General features: G+C 35.6%; 1 protein-coding gene across 1 annotated transcript in view; it reads right to left on the bottom strand.

Moving 5' to 3' along the window:
- Window positions 1-906: 906 nt before the first annotated feature.
- The window catches only part of ANO3 (anoctamin 3), a gene marked incomplete at both ends in the record, with an annotated part of 391,580 nt that continues 376,350 nt past the window's right edge, over window positions 907-16,136 (bottom strand). The window contains 6 exon segments of the mRNA XM_081240506.1: window positions 907-1,089; window positions 6,056-6,161; window positions 6,341-6,421; window positions 10,242-10,389; window positions 11,528-11,680; window positions 12,547-12,680. Of these exon segments, the coding sequence (XP_081096632.1) occupies window positions 907-1,089; window positions 6,056-6,161; window positions 6,341-6,421; window positions 10,242-10,389; window positions 11,528-11,680; window positions 12,547-12,680 (805 nt within the window).

Below are 16,136 nucleotides of genomic sequence, written 5' to 3'. Positions count from 1 at the left end.
TTTACAGCATTTCAAGTTATTCTGTGAGAGTGTTGTAATAAATCAGGGAGGTGGAAATTAAATATACTATAAAACAGCTTTCCACAGTAAAATATGGATTCATCATGTTCTAAATGATATGAGAACACACATCCATATTTTATAACTCTGTGGCTCTATTGGCATTTAGCCAAAAAAAGGCAGTAAAACTGAATCTGCCAGTGATAAAACAGATTAGAATGTAGCCAATGCAATAGAATATTATTTCAATGAATGGTATTCTTTTTGGAGTCTTAGATTTTTGGCTTGACTACTAAAGATGTGCAACTCTTCAACTGCATAGTCAATGTAAAGCAGCATAAATTCCCTGTGGCACAGATCCAAAATCTCAGCAAGAAATAAGGGAAATTTCTATGAAACAGTAAGCTGAAGGGACATGGAGTTCAGGCAGCAAAGGTAATAACTGATTTGCCTTTTCTTGTAAGTATCTCAACTCAGTCTAAGGTTCCAAAGGCATCCAAAGATTAGTATGTGGGTGAGGACCACATGATACTTTAAGTCATGCCTGGCTTGTGTACATTTACATGGAAATCTGTCTCTAGAAACCTCAACATCACCCTTCCTATTACACTGCAGCTGATGGAAGGTGGAGGTTTCCAAACACACAACTCCCTGAGGCTGGTTCTGAGAATTAGATCCTGGCTTCCTGCAATGTCAATTTAACCATTTTTTTAAGGTCATGAGTCATTTGTTTTCTTCCCTAGAAGCCTGGATATTTCAAATCCCAGAGATGGTTGTGATGCATTTCCAAGTAACATATTATACATATGTTTTGCCAGGTATGCCTTCCTCCTAGATCCCACCTAGAATTTGAAGTTGCCATCATGCCCACTAATGGTATTGCCCCTGCTGGGCAACAGGTATCAACTAAGGCCATTCATGGTGAACAGGGTGACCACTTTTTCTCCGTTGTTGTTGCAAATGTTCTAGTTCAGCCTCATACATCATTTCTTGGACTAAGTACTTCTCCCGTCGTATTCGGTCATATAGATTCTTTGGTACATCTGGAATCAGGTAGGCGATGAATGACTTGATTCCAAAAACAAGGTGCTGAAAATTTAAGAGAAGAAAGTACATTTTCAACGATTCTGAAATGCTAATTATAAAACAGAAGTCATGAACAATGTTGCATTTGACTTACAATCAAGCATCGGAACTCAGTATGTACCATCTAGAATATTAATATTTTCAAAATTATATTAGGAATACAATTATTGCCTTCCATCACATAAGTATTCCAACAAAGACATGTTGATGTCACCTTATAAACACTGAATGAATCTGAAATTCACACCTATAAAAACCATATATATTATGCAATACTGTTATGATATGATTTGTTATACACAGAGAGATCATGTGCAGGGACAATCCTTGTTCGATAGATTATAATACACAGTGTACAAAACACACAGAATACAGTCCTGCCTGTGATGCTGGATTTGGACTCAACCCCCAGCACATACAATTTTCAGAATTTCTACTCTATTAAAAGCATATATTATTATAACTGCTCTAAAATATCTTATCTCTATTAATTTTTCTATGATAAAAATAGATTTAAAAAATAAACTGATAAAAGTATTGTATTTAAAAAAAGCAGGGACAAAAATCAAAAGGTAATACGCCAGTGTTTAAAAGTACAGATGCTGACTGAGACTGCCTATGTTTGAACCCTACTCTGACACTCATTAGTTGTGTAACCTTATGCAAATCACCTATGTTCTCTATGTCTCAGCTCTAAAGCGATGCTAATAATAGTGTCTCTTAAAGGTTGGTATAAAAATTAAACGAGTAAATATATTTGAAAGGCTCAAAGGAGTGCTTCGCACAGTATAAGCACTACTTAAATATTATCTCCGACTATTATAAATGCATCCTATTTCTTTTCCCATGAACAATAAGTCTTTTAATTTCTCATAAAAGACGAAAAATCTGATTGACAGACTTCGGATGATCTGTAGAAAAGAACCCATTCACCTAAAGGACTTTGCGACAGTAGTCTCTACGTGGAAAGGAAGAAGGCACTTTTAACTGGGCTTGCTATATGTGTCCCAGGACTGCATAGTATTGATAGATCATAGAAAAGCAGGTCATATTTTCCCATAGAGAAGCAGATCAAGAGCTTCTTTCCTGACCAAATATTTGATATTCACAGAAATAGCCAGCAATGTGACTCAAGAGGATAGATATAAAAATTAAAAACATTTGTTACAATTTAAATTAGTAAGAAATAATATGCTCCAAGTCCTATACGATAGTAATAGAGAAACCTATAAACTGATTCACAGAGTTTGATATGCAAGGATGGCTTAATATTAAGGAAATCTATTTTTTTTAAAAACTAGAGTTTGATACCTATTTATCAAGACACTATCATAACCAATCATCTTAAACAAAAAACCTACAGCAGATATCATACTTAAAGAAAAAAATCAGAAGTATTTCCACTGAAGCTGGAAAAAAGACATGTTTGTTCACACCACTGCTATTCAACACCACATTGAAGTTTCCAGCAACACAGTAAGGCAAACAAAAGCAATGAAACATAAACCTTGGAAGTAGACATACAAAAATGTTGTTATTTGCAGCTGGTATTATCATTTGGAAAGACAATCCCAACCAATTTAACAGACAGAATACTAGAACCAGTAAGATACTTAAACAAGGAGGTATGCTCATCTTAGAAAGACTATTTGTATTCTGGCAAAAATCAAGCGAATCATATAATGAAGTTTAAGACAGTATTCAGAGCAGCAATAAAAATATCTATAAAGTTTCTAGAAATAAAAAGGTACAAATAAGAGAATATTTAAAAATCTATTAAAGGACATAAGAATGATTTGAATAAATTCTACATTCATTAATGAAACAGCACAGATTTTGTAAATAAGTCAAAATTTTATTTCTACAAATGTAATTCTAACCAAAGTCCTTGCTCAATATTCAGGGGAACCTGAAAAATGGCTTCTACAATTTACATGAATGATTAATAACTCCAAATAGCTAAGATAATTTTTTAAAATAAGAGCAAGTGTGGCAGGGTGGACGGTCACTTGCTTTATCAGATATGACATATTTAAATATTGCATTTAAATAGTGCAATAGTGATCCAGGAACAGACAAATGGAGTGATAAGTCAGAATACTGAGGCCAGAGATACACCCATGACTATGTAGGAACTTGGAATATTACAGAGATGGATTTACAAATCAGTGGATAGATAATAGATGATTTAGTAAATAGTACAAAAATTATTTCATTATATGGAGAATAACCTTTTCCCTCAGACTCTATAAAAACTCCTGGTATTAAAGACATGTGATAGGTAAGACTGTAAAGTTAATAGTAAAAAATGTAGTAGAATATTTTTTTGAACTGGAGATAAGGAAAATGTCCTAAATAAGCTATACAAAATAAGCACAAACCATAAAAGGAAAACAATGATGCGCTTGACTACAGTGAAATTGAACATTATCTGTTTACAGATAGTTAATAGGTTATGGGCAAGGAAAAGATATCTGCTGTGTATATAGCTGGTGAAGATTAATATGTAGAATATATAAGGAAATCATAAAATTTGGTAACTCAACCAAAAATGGATCAAGGTTATAAATTTACAAAAAAGTGAAGGCCAAATGGTTTTCTAGTACTAAAAGTGATGGTCAGTGTCATTAGTAAACAGACTAAAACAAAAAAAATTAAAGCAAAATATTACTTTACTCTTATATAACTGCAAAATGTTAGAAATTCAGATACTATGAAAATCTGGTGAAAATCCAAGAGAATTTTGAAGAGCAATCTGTTGGTATTACATGAAACCGAGTACGTGTATAAACTAACAATTCCACACCTGAGTAAAATACCCTTAAATATGTTTACAAGGTAACATGCCCAAGATTCTTAATAAAAGATTTATTGAGGTAGAGATAATTATTGTAGGTCTAAGCACCTATCCTTAGGGGAATATGGTATTTAATTTTGATGAAATATCATAAATAGACAAAAGAAATTATAAATCTCATGGATAGATGTCTCTCTAGATCTGAAAAAGTATAATGGGTAAGAAATAAAAATGAATTATTACATAATACCATTGAGATAATTTTGAAAAATACTTAAAACAATACTATATATGTATATATATATATATATATATACACACACACATATATATTCAATATACTTATAAACAAACATATATTCAAATAAAGATGTGGAAAATCTTCCACAGAAGAAAAGACAGTGGGTGCTTTTGGAGTGGGTGGGTAATGGGGAATGAAGAGGAAATAAAAAAAAGGAATCATTGGGCTTATGGATCCATGATGGTAGGTTGCTGTTAATTGAGGCATTTGATTAAGTCTTTCTACCTGAACTCCAAAAGAAGATGAAGAAGAAAAAAGTGTACATTTTAACACACACAATCAAAAAAGACTTTTTTGAATCACTGGATTGGAAATATGCTTTAAACTCTTTTGCTACATGTAATAAAAAAGAAAGTCAAACTTCATCAGGAGACATTTTTATAGGCCCATAGAGTCACTAAATAATAGAATTTAGTCTTGGATTAAACCTTATTTCATATGCAAAGAAGTCTTATGTATGGCTATCTTTTTCTCTCCATAATTTTGTCCATAGGAAACAGATGCATTTAAAGTTTTTCCACCGACCTTAGTGAATAGATACTCAATATATTCCAGGGCTAAGTTCTTCACTGTATCAAGCTGATTATATTTTAAGCAAGGCAATAATACTGTAGCTTCTCCAAAATTTCTTCACAGACTACAATCTAAAATTATTACATGACTCTGATCATCAAAATCTGTGCACGTTTTATAAGTGTCCTCAGGCATAATTTATTGAATTATGCACTGTTGCTGTACAAATACATATGACCAACTATAATTAAAGTTGATTGTTCAGAAAGTAAGTCTCCCCACCCTGATGAATAAATATGGGTTCTTTTGTTAGATGATGAAAACCAACCTTTCCTTTTTAAATTTGGTTATTAGGAGGCTCAAAACTAAGTTGAAGTAGAGTTGATTTACAATGTTGTATTAGTTTCAGGTGTAAAGCAAAGTGATTCAGTTATACATACATACATGTCTATTTTTTTTCAGTTTCTTTTCCCTTATAGGTTACTGCAAAATATAGTTCCCTGTGCTATACACTAGGTCTTTTTGGTTATCTATTTTATATATAGTAGTGTGTATATGTTAATCCCGAACTCCTAATTTATCCTTCCCCTTTCCCCTTTGGTAACCATAAGTTTGTATTCTATGTTAGTGAGTCTGTTTCTGTTTTGTAAATGTTTATTTGTATCATTTTTTTAGATTCCACAAATAAGTGCCATCATATGATATTTTTCTTTCTCTATCTGGCTTACTTCACTTAGTATGATAATCTCTAGGTCCACCCGTGGACCTAGAGATTACCCTAGTTTTCTGATATAAATACTCTTTAACTTACATTATTCAGTTCTTGCTTTTTTGCATGTCATAGTGGTTTCCTTGTATCTGAACCTTTTACAGGGACATACTCAAGTCCTGTTTTGGAAGTCAGTGAGAAACTGACTTCAAAAAGGCAACTAGGGACTTCCCTGGTGGTCCAGTGGTAAAGAATCCGCCTTGCAGTGCAGGTGGCGCTGGTTCGGTCCCTGGTCGGGGAACTAAGATCCCACATACCGCGGGGCAAGTAAGGCTGCACGCCGCAAATGCTGAGCTCACGCGCCTCAACTAGAGAGCCTGCATGCCACAAATTACAGAGCCCACGTGCTCTGGAACCTGTGAGTCACAACTAGAGAGAAAACCTGCACACCACAACTAGAGAGAAGCCCGTGCACTGCAACGAAGAGCCCACATGCCTCAACGAAGATCCCTCGTGCCACAGCTAAGACCCGACACAGCCAAAAATAAATAAATAAATAATAAATCGTGTTTTTTTTTAAAAAAAAGGCAACTAATATATCAGTCAGAAAAGCGTTTACCTAGAGTAATTTTATCAGCCTGTGACTAACCTCAAACACAATAATGAAGGCCAATCTAGCAGCGAGGATATGCCAGTATTGTAGGGTAAATTCATAGGGTTTGGAACTCCAAGGAGGACCTCTGTAGTCTCGGTACCTAAAATCCACAAAAATAAAGAATTTGAAGAACAAAGACCAAGATGTGGAGGTCCCAAATGTTCTTAATTTGCCAAAACTCCAAAATGACAGTTTAAATGGGCCCATTAGCATGTTGAAGGGAGGAGACAGAATGGTGAAAGCAAAAAGAAAAGATAACTATAATTTATAAGTAAATACCTGCAATAACCAGATTTTCCCATGCCAAGCTCACTCAGGTCAAAGAAGGATAGGCTATTGTTGACATACCCTGTTAAACAACTGGGAGAAAAGAAAAGAAAGCATGTGTGATTCAGAGATTCATGAATTTCTAGTCCAATTCCTTCATTATAAATGACAAGATTTAATAAGTGCCATTATGTCTTTCATTATAATTATAAACTCCTAGCAACTCAGCTCTCTGATTCTATTCTCTGACTCCCAGTACATCTGTGATTATGACTTAATGAGACAGACTCTTGCCTGCCATTTCCCTCCAATAGTTTCTATTTTGCCTTATCATTTGGCTTATGTTTTATTACGTGTTTACTATGCACTAGGCATTGTGGTAATTACTTCCTATGCATTGAAACTGAATAAATATATATAAACATGTAACATGATTTGGATAATTAACATCAAACAGCCAATTGATAAACATGTTTGTTTGTAATTTATTAACTTATTCAATACATATTTATGGGGGACCGATAATTTGTTAGAACAATTCTGGATGCTTGGTATTCAACAGTAAACAAAAATGGCAAAATTCCCTACTCTGGTGGTTAGGTATTAAACTGTGATCAGGGTTAAGTTTTATAATAGCCTTAGAACATGTATATTATTATCTTCACCACACAGATAAAAGAACTAAGATTTACAGAGACTAAATGACTTTCTCTAGGCCTATAATTGTCAAAACTTCTGGTCTCAGATACTCTTTACATTTAAAAAAGCTGTTGAGGATCTCAAGGAGCTTTTTGCATAGGGGTATATCTATTGATATTTACCACATTAGAAATTGAAATAGAAATTTATATTCATTCATTTAAAATAACTATCACATCCATTCAAATAATATGAATAACACATTTGAAAAATAGTTATATACTCCAAAAGAAAAAAACGTAGTGAGAAGAATGACACTGATTTACATCTTTGCAAACATCTTAATGCCTGCCTTAATAGAAGACAGCTGGGTACTCATACCTGCATTAAATATATTGCAATATGTTATTTTGGTTGAAGTGTAAGTAGAAAACCTGGCCTCATGCAGACAAGTAGTTGGAAGAAGGAAGGCTATTTTAATATCATTTCAGATAAATGTCAATATTTTTCTTTGATATTACACCAAAGCTCTACCTGTGGTCATTTCTTAAAGTTTAGTTGTAAGGTGGAATCTTCGTGTAACTCAACTTTCATATGGATTTTGCATTAAAATCCATAGGTCTATCTTGTACTTTGGATTCGTCATTTATCCATGCATGATTTTGTAACATCAAATTGGGGCCATTTGGAGAACATGTGTTCCCTGAATTATGCAGATCTTCCAAATGTTGATATATTTTTACTATAGACCATGAAAAAGCACAATTGTTAATATCATCACTGACTTTTATCAGAAAAAAAAACCGCTATAATTACGGGGAACTTTTAAAGCTCAACAAATATTGTCAATGATTTTCCTTAAAATGACAAGCTAGTTTTGTGCATTCTGTAAAAGAGTGTTTGCTAATACCCAAGTCTGAATATTCATAGCTTGTCTGACAATTTTATTTCATGTTAAAAAAAAAAGTTTCTTTAGTTTGCAACTCCAGAAGTTTGCACTTTTCTCTGACACGCTCATCACACTTTAGGATGTAGCAGAAGCGCTTTATGCGCACTCTGCATTTTGTTGAATAGAATATTGAGAAGACATTTATTCAAGGGTGGAGGTTTGGTAAAATGACTAATTATTACTGCTTCATCAAAGACATTCTGAAATTTCTTACTGGCATTTTAAAAATGGTGAATGTAGAGTGGTGGGAAATAGAATCATTACTAGTAGTTTTTGGTGCCACTGCCTTGAGTGATGCAAAGCCACCAGAGAATTTTATCCCACTGCTTTTGTACCATCTGTGCATATGTCAATGTGGTGAAAAAAGCAAATAGTATCTTAGTATTATTATGAAAATAGTATTGACCTCATGGACCCTGAAGGAGATATGCAGGCCATAGGTTGAGAACCACTGCCCAGAACATAGAGTTGTTAGACACTGGATTCAAGTGACCATTTATCTTATTCTAAACCCCAAATTTTAATTACAGGGCCACACTGACTTCAACTTCACTCCCCTCCCTGGCCATCCTAGACCTCATAACTTATCATTTCAGTTTGCCAGTATCATCCTCTCCATTGCCACCTTGTCTTTTTGCCCCTTTGCTCTGAAAATTTCCAATCTGAATGAATTTACTCCAGTTTAGCTGCTAAACCTACCTGGAGAAAATTAAATACCAGGAAGCCCCTATGAATGTGTGGTTTCAAACTCACAAGTCCTCCACATCTCTTCTTGAAATGATTCTACATCCCTAGTCACTGCTAATGGAGAAGGGGTCAGGTGCTATCTACGTGAAAAGTTAGTACCTGGAATGTGAACAGAGCATATACCCATCCAATTTCATTTTCACCTGCCACTAGGTGGCAGTAAAGACACTAACAAATAATGACTGTAAGGAAGAGGGCTGCCAAGCGAGCCTACATATTTTAAACCATTAAAATCTGCTTCTAGACCATTTTGAATAAAGAAAAAAGAGACTTTTGGGTTTTTCACTATTAATACTAAAAACCAATTTATATCTATTTAGTGTTTTACAGTTCATAAAATGTTACCTCAGGCACCATTTCTTAAACATAGGTCCAGATTGATGATGTGCCTTTTAGTAAAAGGCAAAGTTAGCATTTAAATCTTGGGAGTTTGACTTCAAGTTAAAATCTCTTGACAAGACTCCAATATATAAAAGAAAATCTCCTGCCTTTATTACCTCTCTTTGAAAAGCTGAGACGTATGTTTGTGTTCAGAAAGGCACTGCAGTGTTCTGAGACAAATGAGTTCATCTGCAGGACTAAGGGCTGACTTCATCCTAAACCGGGGCTCTGCTTGCTCGGGCACACGTCCCGCATCTAGATAAGATGCATGCCCAGGGCTGCTCCTGAAGGAAGGAGGAGACACAGCTTCTCCTATCACTACTTTATTTCCTATCACTACTTCCACACCTAAGGCTAACCTCCAGCTAAAAACTCCAGTTTCTCTCTGTCTCCAAGTCCAGTGCTCCCTTGCATCTTCAAGCTTTCAAGAAGGAAAGATCTGAAAAACTCATATCCCTTAAGGCAATGGTTCTCAACTGGGTGATTCTGCCCCCCAGGGACAATTTGGCAATGTCTAGAGACATTTCTGGTTGTCACAAGTCAGGGAGCAGGGAGGTTGCTCTTGGTATCCACTGGGTAGAGGCCAAGGTTGCTGCTAAACATCCTTTGGCACAGGACACCCCTCCTCCTCAAAAATAGAATTATCTGGTCTATAACGTCAATAGTGCAGAGGTTGAGAAACCCTGTTCTCAAGTGTTGATTTAAATTTTAACAAAAAAGAAAAAGGAGACAGGTCTAGGGTAACATTTTCTGCCTGCTTAAAATCTCTAGCAGTAAATTCCTTTAGAAAAATCTCTAGTCACATAGCTGAGAGTTTCTTCATATTCTGTATATCCCCACAAACTAGCTTAATTCCTTTCAGTAATTTAACTAGTATAGGTCTCAATTTCCCATCTATATAGACAAAATATTGCATTGGATTCTTTCAAAGGTCTCTTCTAGTTCTAAATTTAACTTCTAAATACATTAAAATGTTTTTAACATTTTAATACTGGTGATGCATTTACACAGTAAATCATAGACTCTAAAATTATTTGCTGTAAAAAACACTGTTGCCCTTTTTATCCCACTTGATTCCATCTAATAAACACATAAACGCAATGATCAGAAACATTACCCTTAATGGTCACAGAACAAAGCTTGCCAATAAGTTCCCATTTTAATTACAAATAAAAAATGTGTACATTTCAACCTTACCTTTCACTATATTCAAAATGACTTGCACAGGGGCCATATTTGTATTCATAGACAAAACGTGGGATGTAATCAGATGTAATAGCAATTACAAACGCATTGGTAATCACAGCCAATATACCAATTCCTTCAAGAATTCCATACCAGATACCTAGTAGGAGAAAGATTAAAGATAGTGAGTAAAATGAAAAAAAGTTAAAACCCTTAATCAACCTTAATTTGGAAAAAATGTTTTAGTTATGTTGGAACCACGACTCTGTCCATTATTTACTTTCTTAGGATTGTATGTATCTCACTACAGATATTACAGCTATTGAATACTTTTCCATAGAGGGGAGGTAGACACCATGTAGAGAGATTTGAAAATTAAAATATCATTAGGAACTGGTTCATGTCTGTACCAATTAGATATAGACACAGCTGCTTAAGATTCTTCAAAGCCTATGTATACAACTTGATGAGGTACTCAAACCTATAAAAATAAAGTTCTAGGGCTTCCCTGGTGGCGCAATGGTTGAGAGTACACCTGCCGATGCAGGGGACATGGGTTCGTGACCCAGTCCGGGAAGATCCCACATGCCGTGGAGCGGCTGGGCCCGTGAGCCATGGCCGCTGAGCCTGCGCGTCCGGAGCCTGTGCTCCGCAACGGGAGAGGCCACAACAGTGAGAGGCCCGCATACTGCAAAAAAATAAAATAAAATAAAAATAAAGCTCTACATCATTGTGTGAACTCTGAAATACCTGTATTCACTATGCGTTTTGCCTTTATCTTTGTCAGCTACATTTTTAATGTAAAAATATGAAAAAGTAAAACTACTTTAGTGTCAAGACCTGGAAATCACTAGTTGACATTTTCTACTTCTTAAGAGGCCAATCTGGCATATAGATACACAAAAAAGCTTTTGAAATTGTATATAGTATCAATAGACTATTGATTATGGTCAAAACTGATGTTTCAAATAGGATTAAAGTTAACTTTTAAAAATAATGGAATGAAAAAAAATAATGGAATGAAAAAAAATAATGGAATGAAAAAATAAGCTCTGGAAAGGGATATATGAGATCCTTTTCAGTTACAAATAAGTTTATGAAATAGCATGTTTGGTATGAACTTACTCTCAACTAAGAGTTATAACTAAACTTACTCTCATTTCATTCTTTGGTTAACGAAAACAGTTTTGTTATGGCTGGAAGGGAGCTCCAGCAATAGAAACCCACATTGTGCTAAGTAAGATCAAGCCACCACTTGGCCTTAGCAATGCAAAAATCATGTAGTTGCTGAATCTTACCTATGTCAGTTGCTCTGGCTGGCAAAGGCCTCCGCCACTGGGTGACAAATTTGTACGCATCCAGCCTGATTTCAATGATATTGTTTAACAAAGCCAAAAGAGGGGCCAGAGGAAAAGCCGCAACAAAGATGGTGGTAAAACCAAACTGCAAAACTGTAAAGGGAGAGGGTTAGAAAATCGGTAATATAAACAGTATCATTTATTGAGTGCTTTCTTTGTACCATAGTAGGCATCTTTACATAGATTGCCTTTAATCCTTCCAACATCCCTACAAAGTAAGCATGCTTATCCCACTTTACAGTTGAGAAAACTGTAGCTCATACATGTTAAGTAAACTGGCTAAAGGGTAGATAGATGAAAAATGTTAAAAACCGCATTCAAACTCAGATCTCAATAGATTGAAAGTCTATGAGACTTTCACCTCTATGCCATGCAGCATGAAGGAAGAGAAACGTCAGAGAAGGACTTGAAGAAAAATGCTTAGTCCTAGAAGGGAAGCAAGAGACCTAATCTTGACCTTTCTTTTTATAGATGAGAAAACTGAGGGCCAGAGAACAAAAGCAAATGTCAAAACAACATGCAGTGATCTTAACAGTTGGAATGGGAATCCTTATTTTTGTAATATAAATAAGTAAGCTTCTTGAAGACTCAAAACTCAGACTGGGTCTGTGCAAATATTTATTGTGAGAAAGAATTATTGCTTTATTTGGTTGGGCTGATACATTTCTTAACATAGGAATGGGTTTTGCTTTATTTTGTTCCTTTAAAATATTTGCTCAAAAGGTATGTGCTTTCATTTTGGTCAAATGTTATGGTTGACAGGACAAAATGCATAAGCCTTCCAAGGGTACTGCTTTAATATCTTCTCTAGCTCTGCTGAGATAAAGGTACAAATGTGTTTTAGAATGCTTGGGATTGGAAAGGAGAGAGACGGTTTTCTCTCTTTAATCAGAGCCTGAGTGAAGTAGAAAAAAAGTATCAAGAGGGTCAAATAGCTTTGCAGAAGGTTCTTTCCATACCCATTTCTAAGTACTCATCCATCAGTCCGTGAATATTCATGGGCTGTAGATTCCAATCATTTTCCCACTGAGGTATCGAAGCATCTTGTATTCCCCGCTTGATTTTATGTCGTGACCACCAGTTCTGGATCAACCTGCATAAAGACAATGGCCTTTTAAGCTCATATTTAAGCATCTGGTAAACAATTTATAGTGTACTAAGCAAAGAGAAACTCCAACTACCTTGGGACTACAATAAGCATGCCTGAGAATTGCGGGGGGTCTTTGCTTGGTCTCAACTTTAAATTTAGCAAGGAAGAAGAGGCCTCAGACTTCCTAGACCCTATAAACATCTACATAGTTATCAAAGAGTTGATCCTCCCATGTACTAGGTGCTTCCTGATATTGATTAGACAAATACTCATTTCTGTGATTCCTTCCCCTACTCCACCTATATAAATACCTAAACTCTTATGCTGCCTGTTGTGATTGGATCTGAGTCCTTCCTTCCAAAGCTTCTGGGCTGTGCTCTGTGAACATGAGTAAAATCATGTTTCACATTAGATAACTGAGCCCTACCTAGAGTTTCAAGAGATGTAGTTTCTAGTCCTCACCCTACAATGAATTAGCTGTGTGGCTTTTAGCAAGTCACTTCACTTCTCTGAGTTTATAAATATGAAGGATTCAAGCGATTACACTCTGCTCCTATAGTGAACAATAATTTACAGGTAATGAATCTGTGTCTCAGTCCATTTATCAGACTTGGAAAGGAAGTAGCAACACTCTTTCCCTAACCCAGGGGCAGTCTTGAAATTATACGACTCAGAAATATCCTGGTATGCAAATATTGTAGACTTCTGGGTAATGAATTATCTTAAGAGTTAGATAAAAATTATCTCTAGGATAAGGTGAATCTCACAGGACTCAATGAACAGTACCCAACTCTCAGTTTTAATTAATCATGGACCTAGAGCTTCAGTGGGGGTTGGAAGAACCACCATAGTTAGATCAAAACATCAGGTAGCGCTTCAATGTGTGCTCCATGGAGGTGGCCTCTGGAGCCTCGTGAAGATGAAAAAGGGGGTTGGGAATGGAAGGCCTGCTTGCTTATATTCTGTTTATTTCAGTCTGCTTAAGATTTTAATTGAGGAAAGAGAATTGTGCTTTAAAAATCATTGTTTTAGGGACTGGTTCACTCCTGCTAGAGTTTCTTCAGCAAGGCCTTTGTCCAGCTGTTGGGAAAACCCCACCAGGATGTCATTTGCCATGGTACCCTTGGGATTTGATATACAAAATCCAGGCTCACCTCTTGGGCAAGGCCATGGTGAAAATGTGATGTCCAAAGTGCATGGTATGTACAGAAGTACATAGATAATAATAACAACAAGAATCATTCTTAATATTACACCATCTTGACTGTGCTTATGAAGTACTGACACCATGTCAGATCCTGTGCTAGGCACTTGATACCTAATTTACTCAAATATTTTCAAATTATGTTCCTGAAACTTTATGTTTCAAAGAGGTAAGCCAAAGATAGAAAGGAATAGGAAAAATGGACTGGGCTTCCCAAACCTCCATGCCTATTCTCCCTTCATTTAGAAGAGATTCATTTTAATCTGTTTTGACTATTGAGGATTTGTGTAAACATCCCTTCACAAAAAGCTTGTCATTTATTGATGAAGGTTTAAATACCATTGGGTCATCTCATTTAATCTTTATAAATCCCTTATTTTACAAATTAAAAAAAATGTCTCAGAGAGGTTAAGTAAATTATAAGCACCTTTAGCAAGAGGCAGAAAAGGAATTTGTACCAGGTCTCCACAATTTCCCAGTCCGATGCACTGGGTTAATATCACCTCTCCAACCCCCAGGTCTCTGCTCAGGAATATCCTGATGCTACTTAAGGGCCAAAGAGGAGAAAGAAACATGGTATAATTTGATGACTGAGCCTAAGTTATTTATATCATTAATCAACTAACCAGTTCTTTCCCCATAGTAAGGAACTTCCTCAAAATTATAACGTTTTTAAATTAATTAGGCCTCAATACTTCCATACCTCAATATTTTAAATACACTCTATTTCACTGTATTCTAAAGGATAATATATTTTAACAGATGTAAAAGTGGGCATTCAGGGTCCTTCAATGTCAGTATTTCACAGTTAGAATTTATCTATAGGGAAAAAACAGAATGCTGTTGTCTTGATGTTATCACAATCAATCCTGTTCTAAATATTTATTGCTATTGTTGTTGTAACAAAGAGCCCCAAACCTCCCCACCCAGGATCTTAATTTTATTTCATTCTTAAAGGGGGGAGATAGAAATGGAGGTTCTCTGCATTAAACAAAAACAACAACAACCTTGGTCTTTTGGTAGCCAAAAGAAACCAGAAAGTTATGTTTGTTCTCAAGAACCTGCACTGCCAATAATATTTTAAGAATACCAACAAGTGTCTTAACATGTTGAACAGAGTACAAGTTACTCTATATCCATTATTTCCTCTAATCCTTACAACGGTTCTTGAGGTAGATACAGCTGTTGAGCCTCTCTTAGAGATGTGAAAACTGAGGCACAGAAAGGTCGATTGGCTTACAAATGGTCACACATTTAGTAAGGAGTGGAGTAGGAACTGAGCTGTCATCTCTCTGATTACCAAGCCCCAATTCTTAAGAACTAGTTCTTCTTAAACGTATGGACACCAAGGGGGGAAAGTGGCAGGGAGGGGTTGGTAGTGTGATGAATTGGGAGATTGGGATTGACATATGTACACTAATATGTATAAAATGGATAACTAATAAGAACATGCTGTATAAAAAAATAAATAAAATAAAATTTAAAAATTCAAAAAAAAAAGAACTAGTCTTCTTTGTAACTCTATAGAAGGCTAGTTTAAAAATTAAGTACTCTTAGAACAAAAAAATTCACAATCTGTATGGAAACACAAAAGACCCCGAATAGCCAAGGCAATCTTGAGAAAGAAAAATGGAGCTGGAGGAATCAGGCTCCCTGACTTCAGACTATACTACAAAGCTACAGTATGGTACTGGCACAAAAACAGAAATATAGATCAATGGAACAGGATAGAAAGCCCAGAGATAAACCCACGCACATATGGTCACCTTATCTTTGATAAAGGAGGCAAGAATATACAGTGGAGAAGAGACAGCCTCTTCAATAAGTGGTGCTGGGAAAACTGGAAAGCTACATGTAAAAGAATGAAATTAGAACACTCCCTAACACCATACACAAAAATAAACTCAAAATGGATTAAAGACCTAAATGTAAGGCCAGACGCCATCAAACTCTTAGAGGAAAACATAGGCAGAACACTCTATGACATAAATCAGAGCAAGATCCTTTTTGACCCACCTCCTAGAGAAATGGAAATAAAAACAAAAATAAACAAATGGGACCTAATGAAACTTAAAAGCTTTTGCACAGCAAAGGAAACCATAAACCAGACGAAAAGACAACCCTCAGAATGGGAGAAAATATTTGCAAATGAAGCAACTGACAAAGGCTTAATCTCCAAAATTTACAAGCAGCTCATGCAGGTCAATATCAAAAAACAAACAACCCAATCCAAAAATGGGCAGAAGACCTAAATA

Source organism: Mesoplodon bidens, assembly GCF_964165515.1.
Source record: "Mesoplodon bidens genome assembly, chromosome: 7".
NCBI classification, from domain to species: Eukaryota; Metazoa; Chordata; class Mammalia; order Artiodactyla; family Ziphiidae; genus Mesoplodon; species Mesoplodon bidens.
Note: the sequence above shows the minus strand (reverse complement) of the source record. Positions and strands in the feature narration are given on the sequence as shown.